Source organism: Chaetodon trifascialis, chromosome 8 (genome assembly GCF_039877785.1).
Source record: "Chaetodon trifascialis isolate fChaTrf1 chromosome 8, fChaTrf1.hap1, whole genome shotgun sequence".
NCBI lineage: Eukaryota > Metazoa > Chordata > Actinopteri > Chaetodontiformes > Chaetodontidae > Chaetodon > Chaetodon trifascialis.
Genome location: NC_092063.1, coordinates 21,608,224 through 21,629,248, shown reverse-complemented (window position 1 = coordinate 21,629,248; position 21,025 = coordinate 21,608,224). Strand labels below are relative to the sequence as shown.

Sequence of the window (21,025 nt, the reverse complement as noted above, 5' to 3'; positions counted from 1 at the left end):
TGGCTTTCAACCGTCAGTGACATTATCGCAGGTATTGGGCTTCAGATGTCATCTGAAAACAAGAAGTCAGCTGACTGAGAACAGATCAGAGAGAGAAATAATAAGAGCTGCGGCGCTGGCGGCTGGCCACCTGTATCTGTGTACTGTAGGCCAGCTCAGCAAGACACAGTTAAAGGGGAATACAGGAGGAACCAATTCATATTCTGCTCAAGCCCCCTTACAGAGACAAGATAAATAAATAAAAGAGGTAAGACATTAGAATGGAATAAATAAAAGTGAAGGGCGAAGGGGGGTCCTAATTAGCTGTTGCTCTTTGATGTGCCCGCCATGCACGCTGCCTGTGAACCTTTCAATTAATACATCCCCAGCTAAGACGGCCGCATCAGCTATTCTCTCTGCATTGCCCATCCGTTCCTTTTTACTCAATCATGTTAGAAGCCAGAGTCTATTTAGCCAAGGGAGCTCCATTAAGAAGGCAGAATTCAGCAGCGGAGAGAAGAAAGGAAATGAATAGTGTAAGAATAATGTCCAAGGAAGACAGAGAGGAAAAAAAAAGGATTTGACATGACAGGATTTTGACAATAGAAAAAGTGATGGAGAGGAAGCTATTGTCAAAGCTGTCTGGAAGGGTGTGTTTAAAAAAGCAGGGAGAGAAGAAGACAAGAGGGGATGAGGGTAAAGAGTAGTGAGGACAAAATGTGTGATGAACTGAGCTGCAGCCTGAAGATGTTTGGTCAACCAGATTATTCGTGTCAACATCGGTGGCTCCAGGAGCAGGCCGACATTATTATGATACCCCCGATATCACGACCTGTGCGAACGTCAGCGTGGACATCTATCACTCGAAAACAAATCCTCCCTCCTTGTGGCGTGTGTCACGGCACAGATCGAAAATGACAATGGCCTCTGCCGAAGGATGCTCCGTGGTGCGATTTGCATTTGTTTTCGCTCCATCTATCAGTCCCCGGCATGGCCTGCTCTTGACGGATGTGACAGCGTGTTTGTCCAAATAAAGTTCCGCAAGATAGAGAGGGATGGAGCATCACGCCCGGTGGGGAGAAGGGATGGGGTATTTGGAGATGGCAAAAGAGCAAAAGTTTTGTTTCCTCAACAAAAGGCCGCAAACCCTGTGATGGATGGACCATGAAGGAAAAATCCGCTGATCTCACTCCGATGAGCTCTTCTCCCATCCAGCCGCCCACTTTGCTGGTTTTTTTCATGCCCTTTCATGTCTTTTGCCGCTTTCTTGATCTAATCTGTGCGACATGAGGAGCAGGGTGTGTCACTGTGTGATCCTGCACTCATAATCTTGTTTATTAAGTGTCTATTCAATTAAAAAGGGCCTGGACCCCCGTAGGTGATGCACTGCTCTCAGTTGCCACTTTGTCAGTGTCGAGAAAAGGAGCTGAGGCCAGGCCTACCAGAGTGTGAAATTAAACAGGTGATAAATTTCCCTGTATGGCCAACAGTGGGAACACTGTCATTTTTCATTACTGTTAAACAAAAGGCGGAAGAAAACAACTTCCATTTTTATGCTCTGTGCCCCCTCCCCCCTACAAGACTAATGAGGATGATTTTTAAGTCAGGTCTACGTTAGCGAATGAATCACACGTTCACCTCTTCTCCAGGTTTATCTTAGATATGAAATATGGAGCCGGGGGTTGTGCACACCGGTGATGTAGAGCTTTGCTGCTGTCTACAATAGAGCCAGAAAATACAGTCTTTGGTCTTATATTTTGTGACAGGGAGCTGTATTACACAATATATACCCCTAATTTCGGCAAAACCTAATACCCATACATCTAGGTGGGGGTGTGTATATCAAGATAAATCCTTTCTACAGTATGTAGCCAAAGATCCAACAGCCAGACAGATATTTCAATGGAAAAAACAGCAACTTGGTTTTGATTGTTTTACAGTGACCCTACACTTCCTGTGGAAGGTCTGGGTCAGACTTGAGGGGGGACAGAGGCTTCAGAAAAAGACTCGCTGTCACCCCTGCGGTGAAATTTATCGATTGCACATGATCCAATCTCCACGCCTATCTGTGAAAGCATCGGTGCCCCTTTTGTCGAGAGGTGCAATTTTGATGGTGAAGAGTGCAAAATGGAGAGAGACATGAGTGGGTGGGATGGCAGACAGCGATGGGGAGTGAAAAAAACAGAAGATCCTATTGTGTATGCCTGATGGTTCTCTCTGAATCAAAATGAGCAACTGATGTTCAGCGAAAGTATGAGAGAGAAAATCAAATAGAAAACAAAGCAACTAGGCAAAGCGATGCCCTTTGGGAGGTAAAGGAGAGCCTGGTACCAGACAACCAACAGACAGGGGACAGAGTGCCTCGATGCATGTGTGTGTGGTGACAGTGAGTGCGCGTTGCGGGCGTAGAGTTTCACATTTCTTCATGCTCCACATACAAAAAAGGTCACTCGTCTCAGTCAATGAAATGATGTTAAATCGACCACAAGACTCTTCGGCAGCACGATTCGCCTCACAGGCCCAGGGCCAATACGGTAGACAATGGTAGGAAGAAATAAAAAAAGAAGGAAAAAAAAGAAAAGGAAGAATCACCCCTGGCTAGCAATCAAAATGGAAGAGGATTCCTCTCATCTCTATTTGCCCTGTCCTCCATCTACCCCCTCTTTTCTTCTCTCCAGCCATCCCTCCTGCTGGCAGGTGTAATCTGCTCCCCTTCACACCTTGTCAGAGGATGACTATGTTCCCTGTGACGACCCAACGGCCCAGGGGGAACAGCATCGTCTGCATGACAACCAGAGGTTGGCATGCTGCTCCCTCCAGAGCTGTCCCCAAGACAGGCCGAGCGAGGGACTGTGATATCCTGCCTCGGTCTGTCAGCGCTGATCAAGATATGATTTGCACGGTGAATTAGATCTAATTTATTCAGAATGTGGAGGAACCACAGAGCTACAAGCGTAGAAATCAGGGATACTCACATTAAGTGCCTTCGGTCACACACTTAAAAGCATAATTGGATAGAAGGGCTTGATAAAACGTATACCATGAATTCTCTGATAAAAACAAATAACACCCCGTCCCTGATAAAAGCCAAGTGATTATGGTAAATTCATGAATATGTTCACATGATATCTACAAGTCTGCTGAGTTTCTCTTTTTTACAGAGACACTGTTCTCATTCACTAATATACTTCAATTGTTTATACTTTGCTATTCTTTCATCCGGTGATAAGCTAATATCAATGAAATGTAACACTTCCTCCACATATTTTACATTAAAAGGCTGCTTGAAGGACAGGAAGTTGTACACCTTTTAAGCTGCTGGGTGACTTTGCTTTGAGTTTTGTTTCCAGTGGCTTAACACCAACTGAGAGAACAGCAAAGTAGCTAAAATAAGTAATTTGTTTTAATTCAATAAGAGCGATGTCACTCTTTTGTTGTGGTGTGAACTGCAGATGGAGGGCAGGAAGGGATTTTCTGCATAGAAGGCACTATAACACACACTCAAACATGTCTTGCGTTGTTTACGGTTGCTGAAATCGATCAAACCCAGAAACCACGAGGAGCTTTTATCGACTACCAAAAGCAGCTTGTTAACCGTCTGCGGTTGGGAGGACCTGAGTCGGATAATGGTGGAAATGGTGTAACATTAGCTATTGTTTTAAATCTATGGTCATAGATTTAAAACAATAGCTACAAGCAACATGGCTAACCCTTGTTAAATTAGCCTTAATGGTTTTACATCAGACAGGTGAATGTAAACAACGGACACTGTCTTGTTTCACAACGATGCACATCTTTAGTGGTGACCTTTGCGACTGGCTAACGCTGAAAGCAACCATTACGTAAATGTCAACGTCAACGTTTGCTGCTAGGTTAATCCACAGGTCAATAAAAGCTATGCACCAGAGCAAAAATGAAATGATAGTCATCCTGGAGCATCTTAGTACCGAGGCTGTGGACCCAACCGCTAACAATAATTTTATACGCTTTCATTTGGTTTCTAGAGTAGAATGGCGTCTGAATGAGCAGGCAGTTTGTTAAATGTACTGCTTCAGTAGCACCAAAACTTTCAGTTCAGTCATAATGTAAGGGTTACATCCACAATATGTTCTGATTTTCTATTTATACTTCGTTTAAACTAGCCCAGTAACAACTTTCTTCCATCTCGTCCATTGCAGTTTTCACTTTCTGCCCCCCATCTGAATTTAACGTCACATGACCGCAAACAACCTATTTACAGCTGAAGAAATCTGAGTTTATGAGATGAACAGAGAAGACAGCCAAAGCCTGAGGATGCTGTTTGTGAAACGTACAGCTGACCTGAGCTCAGTCACCCAGAAGTTGTTTGTGTTCCTGTAACAGGTTTGTTGATGGACACGCAGTATGACTTTCACTTCATCTTTTGCTATGTTAGCCTGTTGGCATGCTGCTGGTGCAACCATTATGAAAACCCACACATGACTGAATACTGTACCACAGGTCAGCTGATAAAGGTAATTACACCATTTCACTGGCCGATTGGTTAGCATAATTACACCATTTCAGAGTCCATTTCCTACCTTCATCACAGCTGCCGGGCTTGGCCACATCAATTCTCCTCTTCTGCATGCAGGAGGACATGCGGAGTTCACACTCGTTGTTGTAGGTGGTGCCATCGCTTCCACACACCGCGGAGAGGGCCTCGCCTGAGCACTGCGGGCACTCACACTTATTCCGGACACACCGTGCACCCCAGGCACAAACAGTGCTGCCACATGTTTCTGGATTACACACACAGCAGAGGGAGCAGTCAGAGCAGGACAGGTCAGTGCAAAGAAAAGGAAATATTCATGGAGCTGTTTTGATGGATTTCATTCACACCAGACCTTACAACGAGCAGCAGATATTTAAATCAGATTTCTAATTTCCATGCATGCCACTTCCTCCTGTAATACATCCCACTCCTAAAACTGACATATGCATGTTCCCTTTGTGATTCCCCATTTGAGTATCCTGTAATTCCACTCGAGGTCTGTTAGAATATGAATTGCCTGCCTGCTGCTATATGAGGTTCCTGTTGGGCTCACTTGTATTTTTATATCCACGTTTAATTTAGAGCTGGAGAAAAAGACCTTCTTTCTCTGATCACCCAGGATTCATGCATATACCATGTCATTTATGATGTGGGGATTCAGAGAAGGAAGTACGGTGCACCGTACATATTAGAACAGCAGAAATGTATGCATTACTTACTGCACTCTCCCTGGCTGACCACTCGGAGGTCCATCTGTTCTGTGCAGGCCCGCACGTGCAGCTCACACTCACTGTTGTAGGTGGTGCCATCGCTGCCACACACAGGCTGGTGGGACTCCACACACTCCAATGCACAGACACACTGTCCGCTCTGGGCATCGCAGATTGCCCCGAAAGAGCAGCTGGCACAAGATTCATCTAGATGGAGATAACGAAAAAAAGGCTTAGCGTGTGTGTGTGTGTGTGTGTGTGTGTGTGTGTGTGTGTGTGTGTGTGTGTGTGTGTGTGTGTGTGTTTCAGGTATTCTTACTTCAGTGGCAAGTCAGCTCTAATAAATACCCTGATTTGGATACTAAGAAGTCTCTTTGACACTTTTTTTTTACACTTTTTGGTGTGTGGTAGACTAAAAGGAGATCAAATTTGCTGTATGTCATTAATCTGTAATCTGTGCAGTGCCTTTCCAACTGATCGCACTTACTATTTGATGATCCTTGAAACCGCTCAAACGGACATAAAGTTGCAATAGAATCAGTTCTTGCCTGACTACACATCCTTAGCTGTGCATACTTAATCTTTTTGCTGTACAGGTTCAGAAATAAGCACATCACTATATGCAAAACATTCATTTTTATACGCTTCTGTTATCAAAACCAACGCAAGATAACGTTATCGTGACATAAAGACAGTGCTAACGTGCTAGTTTCAAATGCAGTAAACATATATCAACAGTGTTATAGCAATAGCATTGAACAGCCATAACATGATTAAATAGTAAAATTTCCATATCTTTTCTTTCTCTTGACAAGCTATGTTGCTGAGAGCTGCTGCAGTGCTTAATGATGCAGTGAAACAGACAGAAGGAATGCAGAGATGCAAAGTTTCCATACCGACTGTAGAATGGGTGTAAAACTTTATTGGAGTCCACCTCAGGCAGATTCAATTGATTTGAAATACTTTCGAAAGGCTCACACTTGTCTATTAGAAGGTGTCACGGTTCACATGCATGTGAGAGCTAAAAACCAAGCCATGAAATTCAAAAAACTCTCCACAGATAGAATTCTACTGAGGCACAGATCTGAGAGGAAAAAAGAAAAAGAAGCTGAAGTGCTGGAAGTTCCCAGGAGCAGAGTGGGCTCTATCACTGAAGAAATTTGGAACCACCCTAAACCACCCTTTCTAGACTTGAAACTAAATAACTGAACACAAAGAGCTTCAGAAATTCTCTGCAGAAATAGAGAAGGCTGCCAGACGGACAACCATCTACAGCGCTCCATCACCAGGACTTCATGAGAAAGTGGTCACAACTGAAGCTGCTCTTGAGAAAAGGCCACACGGCAGCCTGGCTGCAGTGTGCCAGACAACATTTAAATAACTCCGAGAGCATGAAGGGAAGATTCTCTGGTCTGATGAGACAATCACTGAACTCTTTGGCCTGAGTTCCATTTGCTATATCTAGTGAAAGCCAGACACTCGCCACCACCATCCCTACGGGGAAGCATGGTGCCAGCACTTCTTTTCACATCTTTTGGGGATGCTTCTGAGCAGCCGGTACTGGAAAACTGAAAGAAATGAGTGAGAAAAGTCTCACTTTTCTCTATTTATCACTTTGTAAGGTTGTTCATGTCTGCTTATTAATATGCTACTTTCCACCGCACATCAAGACTGAAACAGGCAGATGATATCTGTATTTTCCCTCGAACAGACGGCATTGAGATATCCAAAAGGCTTAGAGAGCCTTTGAGTCTCCTTATTAGTTGGAGGATTGACTTGGATCATCTCTTGCAGAATCACCTGCTTCTGGAGGCAAAGTTTTTCCTTGAAGAGACAGCGAGGCAGGATGAGACATGTTCACGGTACAGACTGATGTCACATCAGGGTAGGAAACGAATGAGGAGGCAAACTCGAGGCCTCGTAGACAGACAGGGCTAGCAGTAGATGTAGCTCTCCCTCTGACACCAATTACACCTGGAGGATTGCATTAGCACAGCTCACTATCACATTCAATTAGGGGCAGGCTAATAACCGCCGCTGATTTAGCACTAATTGAGAGAGGCGAGGCTGGCTGCTGGAACCTTACACATTATTAATCTGTTTATTACTCTTTTAGAGTCTTTCATTTCCTTCATCTCTCTATCTTGTGCTGACATCCACTCCCTTCTTGGTTAAACAGCCTTGACTGTGTACTGGATGTGGCAATGCACAGCACGTAGCATGCACTATATTGCCAGTAATATTATGATTAACAGTCAAATTACAAAATATACTTGAAGCCATTTGTAAAAGATTACATATGTGAGCATGCAGGAGCAACGCTGTTCCAGTTAAGGGAACTCTTAATGCTGCAGCATCTGATGATATTTCAGATAATAATGTGCTTCCAACGTTGTGGCAACAGTTTCTCTTTCAACATGACAATGCCAAAGTGTGAGTTTGGTGTGGAGGTACTGTGCTGGCCCACACAGATCCACTCAACACTTTTGGGATTAATTAAAACGCCAAATATGAGCCAGGCGTCAGCATCAGTGGTGGATCTCACTAATGCTCTTGTTTGCTGGATAGGAGCAAATCCCTGGAGCCAGGTTCCAAAATCTTGTGGAGAGACTCCCAGAATAGTGAAGGCTGTTACAGCTGCATATTAACGCATTTGAAACTAGGTGTTACAGACTGACATATACAGTAAGTGTGATGTTTCGGTTCCCATAAACCTCTGGCCATGAGATTTAAATCAATGTCTCAGATTAAATAATAATCTGTCGTCTTCTTTTTTGAAGTTTTGGCTGAAAAAGAGATCTAAAGAAGAGGCTTTGTAACAGCTTGGGTTTTCTGTGACAAACATAAAATATACAGTAAGTGCTGGTGAAATGGGGGTTGCTGTGATTGTGGCTCCTCTCTGGTTGCAGCAGCTATAAATCAGAAAGCGGTGGTGACGAGTGTTGTCCTTTATCAGGCCCTGTGTTCTGATAGCAGCCTCGCTTCTTTATCAGCTCCTGCCCCTCGCACCTGGCTCTCCACACTGCCTGATCCTCCAGACAACGTGCATTGCAAGCACACGGGGGGGGGGGTTCAAAGCCAGAGGAAGAGAGAACTGTTGCCATTACAGGTAATGTCAGTCATCTCCACGTCTGCCACTGCTAATTTTGAGTTCCAGCGGTCTGTTTCCCTCTCTGAAGGCAGACAACTTCATCACCATAAAAAGTTCTGAATTTCAGGGCAGAAGTCTGGCCGCTGGCATTACGACACATACTCATGACGTTAAAAAGGCAAAGCTAGTGCGCTAATATTAGACCCTGAGATCTTTCATCTCGTCTAATACCTTTCATGTCCACCAATGCAAGAACCTATCCAGCCAGGGAAAATATACAGTATAACACAGTGTGTCCAAGATCAAAGAGAGATATTTGAAGGCCTTCTCATGCCAGGTCTTAGAAAATCTAACACCAACTGTATCCTAAAAAAACAGCCTGAAGACTAAACTAAAAATTGTACATTGCAGCAAGCAACCCAGGTCCCGAGTCAGGCCGACTGCAACTCAAAGTCGGCACCATGTGACCTGTCGCTGGTCTGTAAATGGCTGCCAGCGGAGACGGCCTCAGAGTCCGATAGGCATAGCGGTACTTCGGCAAGCTTTGTGCCAGCATTGGCATTCAGATCAGTGGAGTTGGGATGATATTTCATCTCAATCCTGGCATGAGTCTGGCAACAAGGTGTGTTGAAGTTATGCTGTTGTCGGCCAAACATTTTGGTGCATGGGAAACTATTTCTAAACTATCAAAAATGAAATACAAGACTAAGGTTATTTAAGACATATTGTGGATTTGAATATACATTGATCTAATTTAAAAATGTTTCAAAAACGCAAGCAGGCTTGTGTCACATAGCAGCTTTCATTCGCGATAAGCCACAGAGCTGCAGGTGACTGCTTGATGTATTTGGGTAATGTATATGAAAGGATAACACAAAGATGCTGTATGTTAATGTGGAGTCTCCTTCTATTTCTGTATTAGTATCAAACCAAACTTTTCCTCTTCCGAGGACCTGCTCATATTTAGTCAAGGTCCCCTTGAAATCCCCTGGGCCTAAAGTTGAGAACTACTCAACTACAGCCTCTCTTTTTGTGCTTGGTGGCAGTGTTTTGTGGTTTTGGGAGCGAGAGTGAAAAATAGGGGCAGGTTGGTATAAAAAGTGGCCTTGAAAGCATGAAGGATTGAATCATTGAGGAGAAAAAAAACCCAAAGACCCTCCAGCTTTACAGCGCTTTGTTGATATCCTCACTGGGAAAAAAAACCCAAACTGCGGCTGGGGGGGGGTCTAGGCAGAGAATTACCTCAGGATTAAGCAGAAGGAAGTAGGCTGGTTTGTGTTTTGAAGGCTTGTGAACATGCCTGGGTGATAACAACTCCCCTGTCGATGCCTGCTCGGCCAGTACGCTATTAACTCTGCCCCCTCTTTCTCTGCTCCTCCTCATCTTTTTTCCACCTCCATCTCCTTCTCTTCCTGCATTTATTACTTTCCCCTCCCTCTTTCTCTGCCCTCTTTTCACTGTCTCTCTCTGACCACTGTCATGCTGCTGGTGTGACCTATATTTTTTACTCAACTGTGTATATCATTTCAAACACCTGTGGGAGAAAAAAGGGGAATTTGCTATTTCCTTTTCTCAAATGATTCGGGCGCCTCTGCTCTCATCTGTTTGGATTAAGCCGTATGAATGACCCTTTTTCCGAGGCTACTGATATCCAGCTGCGGGGTCTATTAACTGAGCACACTTCTGCCAGCCCACCTGACAAGGTCGCCCGCCACTCAAACGCAGGAGGAGGAAAAATCTCAGAATAATAACAAATGTCACTCATATTGCTATCGGGTTGCACCTGAGCCATATAGATAACCACCATTTTTCCAGCCCAGAGGGAAGGAAATGAAATTATGGCAGGGCCTATGAGAGGCTGTAGTAAGCCACACACAGTAATGCACACGTGCACAGTTATTTTTCTTACAGTGGCAGCTCTCTCACCTCTTCAACTATTGCTGCCCTCACCTGCCTCTCTTAAGCTCCTACTTTTGAGGCTGGAAGCCATAAATCTGACAGGTACACATTATAGTGCATTTGGATGGAAATAACAAAACAGAGCCAGTAAACAAAAATAACACTTTTTTTTATGGCTACTGGCTATGCAAATCGCACATATGAAAACATCAAACTCAACTGACTGTTACAGAATGAATAGATGGAAATGCAAGATATAACTAATGTTTTGATATAAAAACCCCCAAAGCAATAAAACTAGACATATAATGCCAATTATCAGCGCAGGATATAAACAAACATATAGTAAAATTCATTACATTTGGGCTCTTCTGTATGTAAGGGTAAGGGTTATTTAGCAACCTGAGTATAATGGAAGACTCTCATTTCATTCACCACTTTCTTCCATTGCTCATGTCTTCAGCTGTTAAGGCCAATACTTCCAGCAGTACCTGAAGGCAGCATATGTTCTCCTCCTCTCTCTCCCTTTCTGCTCCATAAACATGTATAGTATATTAGTGGTGGGAATAGCCTGTGATAATTAGTTGAGATAATAGCTTAAGTCAGTCAGTTGTTATGGAGCTGAATAAAGCCCAGTAAAGCTGTGCAAACAGCCCAGAAATAACCCACATTATCATCGCCATCATTCCTCGGCTGGCTCGCGCCTGGCAAGCCAATGCCTCAGCATTTTTATGGCACCATTGCGCTGACGCAGGCCTGTTCCTCTGGGAGCCAAGAACCATCCATAGTGCTGGATTACAGACAGGGCCCTCCACTCCGCCAGCTCGCTCTGCCTCTCGCTTTTTAAAATAAAGACTATTCATTACTGCCGAGGGACGGCGAGCCGACAGACCTGCCGCCTACCTGCGGTGCGCCGCACAAAATTGAGTCAACCCGCCTGCCCACCGACCAAACACAGCTCTCGCTCCATTTCCTGTTGGCATACATCCTTATGTGCTGGATTTCAATTTAGAGAGGGCTGGTAGGGGAAGATGACAGATGCAATGCATAGGCAGGCAGAGAGGGAGCGTAGGACCTCTCCAACAACTAACCCTGTCATCCACTCAGCACAGAAAGAAACTCAAACCTCTACTCTTTTTACAAAACGATTTGGCTAGCTCGCACAAACAAACTGGACCCATAAACTGTTTGCACATTTCAGGACAAAACGGTAGAGTACAATTTCATACAAGCAAAGTGAGACTAATTCAGTTCTATTGATCATCCAGCTAACTGCTCAGTTCATCCACAAATACAGCACCGCAGAGGCCAACTCATTTTCATTGTTATGGTCTTTGAATATGCAGAAAAAAAAATCTATTGTCGTAAAAATGAGGTTACTAAGAGAGTCAGGCCAAGGGGCTAATAAATGCTGTACTTTTGCCCAGCGTGTGTGAAAAGCGAACGGTTTGATCGTAGACAATGAAGAATACTCAATCGCCAATTAAGAGTCCATGGGAAAATTGGCCTTCCAAGATGGCATTAAGCCATCAAGAGTATTCACTAAGTGGGCTTACCAAGCTGTAAAAATCTGCCCGTATGGCTGTGTGCCTGCAAGATATTTTTACCACTTGAAACTCTGCTCGCGCTGGTGTGCTAATGACCGGCCGATGCTCCGACACTGCAAGACAAAGCCAAGTGACTCGTGCAGCCAATTACAGACAAGTATGCTCCGCATCCTCTTTCATCCAAGTAAAGTGCATCTTCAGTTAAAGGTCAAAACGGGCAAATTGGCGTTGGTGCAGAGGGGCTGAAGAAGAGCAGGAGGGACGTGATAAGGAAGAATGGATCAGGAATTTCCTCAAGAGACGTGAAGATGCACTAAGTATTGTTTTGAGTTAAAATGGGAAGCCCTGGGGGGTTACTATAAATGCAGCTCCATATGTGTGAATTGTTAAGGTCTGTGCATTCTAATTTTGCCTCTGGGTAATGTAGCACTGTTAATTAATTTGATCTTAATGAGAGTCCACAGGGACAGCTCTTTCCCTACCTGTGAGCTATGATTCACATCATTTCACAGTGACTTCAGGACTGTATGGCGCAGTGTGACTGTGATAATGCATAATGCATAAATTTGTAATATGATGCTCACTGGTAACTCATGAATGAGGGGCCTGCATATTTTTTTTTTGTTTGTTTGTTTTGTAGCTGTCGTGTTTGGTTGTGCAGTTACTCACCACAGGGTCCTTTGTGTTGGATGTGAATGGCCTTCTGCAGGGCACAACCCATCGCCCGCATCTCGCAGGGACTGCCGTAGCTGTGGCCGTCAGATCCACACACTGGGTCGGACATTTGCGGGCAGGCTTCGGGGCACTCGCACACTGGCTCGTTGTTCTTGACCACGCACACCGCCCCATGGTTGCACACCTTATCCAAGCAGGGGCTCGGTATGCTGAGATCTGAAGGACGACCACCCAAGAGATAGAGAGCATAGTTAGAGGGATGCTGAGCACGGTAGATGAGAAGTGGGAAGAAGAGAAAGTAGAGGTTGGAGAAAGGTCTGGGGCTGGAACAGGCAGAGGTGACAGGGAGGTAGGTTAGAGCGCAGCTACATGGGGAACTGCAGGGTTTCTGTTAGAAAAGGTTTGGGGACGAAATAAGATATGATGGAATATGCAATACAGCGCTATTCCTGTGACATCTCCGCTTCCTCAGCTTCCTATGTCATTTCCTCGCCTTTGTTCCTAGCCTGACGTATCTTTGAAGAGTCCGCCGAATCCGGTGGCATGAGGACAGCGGATAAAAAACATGGCCCTGTAGCACAGCGGAGATGAAACAGCCCACGAACAATGGTTCCATAGCCTTTTTTTCTTTCAGGCGAGTAAACGCCTGGATTAATTGACGTTCCCAATGTGCCCCTTCAAAGGCTGCCATTTGCATCTCAGTGAGAGCCACCGCTTCAGCCAAAGCTGGTTGAACTGACATGGAGGAGCGAGGAAAGGAAGAGCAAGAGGGAGAGATGGAAAGAGAGAGAGAATGTAGAGAGTGCAAAAAAAGGAAAAAGAAAGAGAAGAAAGAGCCCTCTGCTTAATAATTCAAAAAAGGCAAGCTCCTGGGCAGAGGCAGATATGAAATGTGAACATCACAGAGAGGTGTCTGCTTCAGTCTCTCCCTCTCACACACTAGCTCCAGCATGACTTCATTAAATCCAGGACTGGATTTTGCACCTATGATTCTCGCTGGGTGTAGGCTGGGCTCATACAACCTGGCTTTATCAGGAGGAGGGAGACCTGATCAAGGTCCGGATTCAACCAGCTCTTTACAGCTTTATCTGGCAATGAGTATTACACTGTGTGTACTGACAAAGGCTGCCAGTGTCAGTCAGCGGCGTGCGTGTCAGAGCTGAGGGCTTGGCTTGACGGTTAAACCTGAGAGCGTTAAGGTACGATGGACTGGTATCAAGACTAAGCAAGAGACGGTAGCCTGGCTGCAAAGTGATTTTCATTTGGAAAGCTTCACGCATGAGGGATGGATCGCTCCGCTAAATGTGGTGTGTCTGCAGATTAGAGGAAAAAAGCCGACGGAGGGATCAAATCATTTCTGATGAGAGGCGCCGGAGACAATTGAAAGAGGTGCATTTTACAGCCAAAGTCAAGCAAAAGTTTTTGTTCTCGCTCTTATTAGAGGGGTGGGGGCACTGTCATGGAAACTGCCCCCTGTAATGACACCACCCATGGCTCCATCATTATTGTGACCATTATGGGATTAGATGGCATCACAGGGGGGAAACTTGGCTTGCTTGAAGCCCCATGATTCATTTATCAGCTCAGAAGTGTTCAGTAGTGTTTCTACTCGGAGCGCTAATGGGGTAAATTATCAACTGATAAGACATACAGAGGCAAATTAGCTCTTCCACTCTGGTTAAGGCAATAGGGAGGGATGCAGCATGTGGGAAAAGGATCACTTGAACGTCTTTAGACCAATCCTGCGGACCGTCTTTCCAAACAATGAGAGAAACTGATGTATAAATGTTGAAATAGCAAAAAGCAGAGGGAGAGAAAAGGCTCTGTTTTTCCTACTAAGAGCGAATCGTTCCGGATCTCGAGCAAGGACGCAAGCTCTGCCATTACGGAAAGTGAACGTTTCAATTTGGAAGGTGGGACACAGCTATTGATTTATGTGTTTTGATGCCAAGCTGCTGTTTCAAAGGAGCTTGGAGGTGCCACATAAATATGTAAGCTGTTCAATGCTGCTTAATTTGGTATGGCTTCAAAAACAATTGATTCCCAGTGATCTCTTTTCAGCGCCTTGCGTGTGTCTGCGACTGAGCGCGTGTGTGCATGCGTGTGTGTCACAGTCGAAAGCCTGTGATCCGAGCTTAACTGTACAACCTTGGCCTCCATAAAAGTTCACCAGCCCACTTCCCAAGGACAGGCTCCTAAAACACAACTGCAGCCTCCGATAACGCCTTAGTCTGCCATTCTCTTTGTTTCACACGCATAAAAAAGATGAAAGAATTCCCCTCCAAAACTAATTTTTTATCATCCTCTACCTCTGGGGGGCAAAATTTCCGCCTGATTTATTAACTAGAGAGGGTTTAAGAAAAAAAAAAAACCTCCCCAAGTGTAAAAATCTTATGACACAGTTAAAAAGTGAAGCTGTCTTCTTCTCTCTCTCGGATGCAGGCAGAAGCTTTGAAATGGCAGCCTGTCACTACTAAGGCTTGTGGGATGTGTTTACAAGCCCGCTCCAGCTCTCGTTCTCTCCCCGGTCTTCTCCTCAGACACATTAATACATCTTCTCCACGCATGTATCAGTGTTTCTGTCAGGCAGGTCCAGGATAAACCAAAGTTGCCAGGTTTAAACCGAGCTATTTATACGCAAGAATCAGCTCGACAGCGTGATGGGAACATCTGTAGCACCAAACACATAAGCGTGGTAGCCGAGGCATTGTTTTAGTGGCTGAGCAGGTGCAGCGAGTGGTTTGCTGTGGCAGTGGGTGAAAAGTCAGGAGAAACAGAGAGGAAAAAAAAAACATGAATAATTCTCTCTAATCAAGGATTCTGCTCGGCTCGAGTGCACTCAGCTCTGCTTCTGTACCATGATGCCGGTTGGGAAGACTTTACATTCTGGGTGTCACCTCGGTCTGTATCCTCTCCCGCCATCCGCTGTGTAACTTTTCCAGTTTAATTAGTGTGGTATTTTAATGGCACGGCCCAGCTTCAGGGCTTGGAGGGGATTACTTCAGGTTAGGCCACGCCGTGTCAACTCGCCCCAGCTGACGCACTGGCTGGCCACGTCGAGAATGGAGATGACACGTTCCTCTGATGTCCTTGGCTCACCTGTCTGCCTGAAGTATCATTACTGCCCACTTAGTGCTGTTATCTGACGGGTAAAGTGGCGCTGATGCCACAGTGTAACTTCTTAAGCTTAACAACCCCTCGTTAGGGTCGGGATGGCACAGAAAGCTCTGGCAGGACTCTGGCTGCTGGTTGCTGTAGTGAGCAAGGCGTATGCTGTTAACCCCCCGTAACATGTCGGCAAAATGCTGGGAGATTATTTTGGCGAGCGCTTCCTCCCATCTCCGCTCAGCTCATACATATGTTAATTGGACTTTTCCCCTCGGGTCCGTGTGCAATTCCAAATCATTCCTGTATTATGCAGGGCAGTGAATCAGTGTAATCCAGGTGATGCTTGCAGTAGCCAACTGGCAGGGAGAATCACCTACAACTGCAAACCATTACAACACAGGAGTCCAATGGGGCACAGCCAATCTACAACAAGCCCCGCCTTCTGTGTTTCTTCACCTGCAGGGCTTTGATCCGACTCCCTTTGCCTCCCTCGCATTAAAAACATTTATGTATCATATTAGTCGAGGGAAAGGGAGGTGGAGAGAAAAGGCTATATTAGCATACAGCAAAAGGCATACCCGCGGGCTGTGTCTGTCTACCACTGAATACTTATCACAGACAGGAGGGGAATCGAAGCCTCTTTGTGCATTTACAACTACGAACGTGCTGCTCTTCAAAATGGAGACAAGCAAAACAGTGTGGGGGAAGAAGAAAGACAAGCTGGGATCCCTGATCCTGCGACACATACGTATCAGAGGTGAGACGACAGCGTAACACTGTTTGTCCAAGTGAATCTATTGCCGGGGTGCACGCTCCACGAGAACACATGCAAAAGAACATGGAACGGCGAGGCTCAATATTGAATTATTGAATCTCCAATCAAGTCGGGAGCTACTAGCGTAAGGAAGGACTAGTGTATAAACAAGAAATCAAATGCAAAATGAAGAAATTGGAAGAATTGCGTGGTTGAGCACAGCCCAGCGGCACAAAACACCCACAATGCCTTGAGTCACTTCTGACACCCCATTGACCCACATTTCTCTGCAATTTCTGCACGATGACAGCCTGCAGGCTGCAGTAAGTGGACCGGCGGTCCCTAGCTGCTGTCAATCTGGCTCCCACGGCACTTCCTCTAATTAACTTGATTAGGAAAAACAGCACTGGTGAGCCCAGGCTGACTTAGATACTCAAGCTCCACAACTGTTTGTGAGTCCAATCACTGCAGCCAGCGGAGATGCTAATCAAATAAACATACAAATGATAAAATATTCGGCACAGAGTCTTGACACCTAAGGTGACTGATTTTACTTCACGGCTTTGCAGAGCTCTTTGTCAATGACAATGTGTCTGCCGCTGACTGATTTTGTGTTAACCTCCGGAGGCGACAGGCAACACATTTCAAGCAACTTGTTCACACTTGCATGAGTTTTTCTGTGCTTGCAATCATCCACTCACACACACACACACACACACACACACACACACACACACACACACACACACACACACACACACACACACACACACACACGCGCGCTCAGCTGTGTACACATGAAATGACAAAAGAGCTGTGAATAAAGAATTTCTGCCCACAAAAACTAGTGCTTTCATTTGTACACTTCTAGTTTGCCTGCCAATGCATTCCTCTCAGACTGTGTCTGTTTTAGTGATTTTACAGAATTATCCTCCTCTACGCTCTCAAAAGCCACACTGCTGCTTGTATTTCTATTTTATGAACAGCCCAACTACCAATTTAGAAACTCCCCACTTCCTATTCTACTAATACCAGACAGGAGGCCAGTACATCAGCATGCTCCAGGGAGCCTGTACTGGCTTCACACTTCTGCTTCCACTGATTCAGAGTACTCCTGAATACTCACTAAATAGCTTGACATAAATGGGCTGCGGAAAAAGGAAGGAAGCAATATAACTTGAGCCAAGACAAAAAAGTTTTAATTAAACATTTTTATTATAAAAGTAATTAATTTTATGCACAGTCTGGCTCTCTGGTATTAAATAAATACATTCTTTTTTCAAAAGGCTTATTTTGAAATTGTGTTGAAAAATGCTTTTGCTCCTCAGTGGATGCGAAGCCTCCAGAATAACTCTTGTTTTTGGGATGATGCACTGCATTTCGCTGGTTTTCACAATTAGATTGGTTCACGATCTTTCACCTTTTGTCTCTTACTCCATCGTACAGCTTTCTGTAGGCTCGGTTTACTGGGAACGCTGCTGTCCATTAAACACACGAACACATACCCTCACACCACAGCTCCCATTATCTTTTCATAAAGCTGCAGGCAGTGTATCTGGGGGCCAGGCAAAAGCACATTAAGCAGAGTATGTTACACAAAGGCTGATGAGGAGTCGAGGACCCACAAGGCAGTTTTGATCATTATTGGTGAAAGTACTCTTTGTTGCCAAATTCATCAGTGTGTCACAGCTCAACACTTTCAAGTATGGAACTTGTGTTGAAGACCGAAGATGTTTCCTTTTATATACGGTGAAGATGTATTGACCCTGAAATGTGTTCTTCTATTTTTTTGGAGGTGACTGACCAATCAGCTGTATGGGGTACAATGGACTCGAAACAACAAAGAAAAAAAGATTAAGCCTTTGAAAACCTTAGGGTGCCAGTGTACCTCCACTGCTCATTCCTCTAAATGTAACCACACAATTATCACAACATTTCTGCTACAATGGTCGACGCCGCATGCACACTTGTACACCGCTGTGCTGACATCATATGGGAAGCAGAGGAAAAACAGGAGCTCACCGCTTCAACCGAAAAATATTCTTTATGTATTCCATGCTGTGAAACGTCTAATCGACACCATCTGTATGGATTTACAATCAATTATAAATTACCCACAGCAGATATTTCTTGCTATTTAATCAGACTCTGTAGGTGATTAGAATTCCAACACAATCATCACGACAGCAAATATGATGAAACTAAAGTAAAAAATGCAACGAGAAAAAGAAGTGGTGCTGGGTGCAGGAGCAGCTGTGTCATCTGATCTGCTTGTCTGGTGATGACAAACATCTTTTCTTCCCTCCAGTGTCACACGGCTCTTATACTGCGTCTCAACATCCAAGGCTCCAGGCCTATTCACCCTCCTATCAGCATCCTGCTCTGATTCACTTCCAGCTTATCCTTCACAGGCTCACGTATTCTCGGACATCTTGAGGATTTATTATCAATGATATAAGAGAAATTGGGGGGCTGGGGGGGCGGCAGTCTGGACATTATAGACACGTGGGTTCTTTGCATGACCATTCTCTGCTGAGGCGAGCACTGACAGGGTGACATTAGGTGGCGTCACCCACATGCAAAGACTGACGAATATCATCCGTCTGACAGCTGGCAGGGCGATCGATCACCCTGCCCCACGCAATACTCAGCCAATGATACAAGGAAAGAGATCATTATTTATGAAATAATGCTAATTTGATATATCAAACTCTTCCTTTTCAGAGGTCTGAAACTGCCTGAAGCCTCAAGCCGGTGTGTTTTTGCCACGACGACACAGCAGCCATTGTGCAAGCATCTTTTGACACTGCCAGTCACTAAGAGAGCACCAGCACAATGGAAGTGTGTGTCTCACACTGTATACAGTGTGGGTCTATGTGTGTTCCTGCCGCCCGATTAACGTGGGCTATTGATCGATCTCGGACAAGTAAGTCTTTTTGGAAGACAGAAAGACACACACATATACACACACACACTCTATGCATCCCTTGGGTGTGTGTCAGGGTTGTGAATATCTTAAGTCTTTTGAGCAGTGCTATTACAGAGAGGAATCTCTATTTAATCTGGACTCAGTCCTACTAACACGCTGGTGGTAAAAAAAAAAAAAAAAAAAACTGAAAAGACATGACGAACAGAAAGAAATAAAGAAAGCTCTAACATGTGTATGGACACACACACACACACACACACACACACACACACACACACACACACACACACACACACACACACACACACACACACACACACACACACACACTCCTTGCATGCATATCATCTGTCTGACTGCACCAACTGTCTCTGTGGGCACCTACGCTAGCCTCTTTTGATGTTTAATTAAAACCGAATCGAGGGTGGGGAGGGGGCAATCGTAGTGCTGTTTTGAAAAATATGCAAATGTCAATAAAAATGCATTAAAGAAACATACTACCAGTCGCTGACGGCTGCGATGTGCAGGGAATGGGAGGGAGGACGAAGAGAGAGAAAGAAAGTAAAATAACTAAGCAAATGATTGAGGGGGAGGTAGGACTGAGACACCATTTGCCAGAAATAATGAAACAGAGCAAAACACATAAGAGCTCTCGCTGCCATTTCCTCTGCTTAATTTATGCACAGCTCAGGCGGCTAATGAGTACTGGTGCCTCCTGATGCTGACAACTGGAGATAACTTTGGTTTTCAGCTCCACCCCATCGCCTGGAGGATGGACAGACCTCCCTCGTTTCACTGGCCTCGGTCACAACAGCGATGACAAAACTACATGTCTGCTGTGTGGATCTTCTTCTCGAGGAAGCGTGACAGCAAGCAGCGTGGGCAGTTTACTCCAGCTTCACGAATGCCGGGTTATCAGGTTACGATGGGAAGCAACACAAATGCTTCAAATTCAGGAGGAGATTCACTCCAGATGAGCAATGTTCATTTTTCAAAAATATAGTTGTTTAAAGGGACATCAGTTTAAAATTGTACTTTCGACAGAAAAATTAATTGTGTGTGTGTGGAGATGTATTAAAAAAAGTTGTGAGATACTATAATTTGTTTGAATTTGGACAAATCTTGCATTTGAATGTACACCACAACTTAAATACAGGAGTAAACTGTAAGCTCACTGATGGATATCTACCAATATTTGCCTCCAATTTGGATTCAATTGCATAAAATACCCAGATTAGAGATTAAAAGCTTATCTTTCATCTCTCTTTATTCTTCTTTTAATAACAATGAGCAACCTTCAATACATTCAGGGAGCGGCTTCTTAGGGTGTATTCAGACCGGGAAAGTCTTTGGTTCAGACCAAAATACAATGTTTCTTTTCTGGTTTGGTGCGGTTCTTTTTCACATTGCAATTTGCAACCCACATGTGCGCAAAGATCGTTCAATCATTGGAAAAAACGGTCGGGGGAGGGGTAACGCGGGGTAACACCATAAAAAAAAAGGGGGGGGGGGACTATAGAAATTACGGAGATTCAGTGTGTTGCACTCGTGCTTATTGTTTTGTTTCATACAGTTACAAGAACTTTTGGAGCATCAGAGGCATTTGGCACAACATAATACCCGCAGCAATGGGAGCCTGTTGCGTACAAAAAGGCATAGAATTTTTAGAACTGGGTCGGACCGAGCATGGTCGCTTTCACATATCAAGCGAACCACACCAGGGTTCGTTTGGAAGCAAACCGAGACCACCTCTCCGGCTGGGTCTCGGTCCGCTGTTTTGTTCGCACCAGAGTTCGATGGTTTTCTATTCACACCAGCCC

At 44.8% G+C, this 21,025-nt stretch overlaps 1 protein-coding gene across 6 annotated transcripts in view; it reads right to left on the bottom strand.

Moving 5' to 3' along the window:
* Positions 1-21,025, bottom strand: part of agrn (agrin) — a 240,347-nt gene that overhangs the window by 55,238 nt on the left and 164,084 nt on the right. For all 6 annotated transcript variants that reach the window (XM_070968416.1, XM_070968417.1, XM_070968419.1 and 3 more), the window contains 3 exons: positions 12,409-12,630; positions 5,212-5,409; positions 4,539-4,739 (listed from right to left, as the gene is read on the bottom strand). In XM_070968416.1, the coding sequence (XP_070824517.1) occupies positions 4,539-4,739; positions 5,212-5,409; positions 12,409-12,630 (621 nt within the window). The remainder of the gene's footprint in view (positions 1-4,538; positions 4,740-5,211; positions 5,410-12,408; positions 12,631-21,025) is intronic.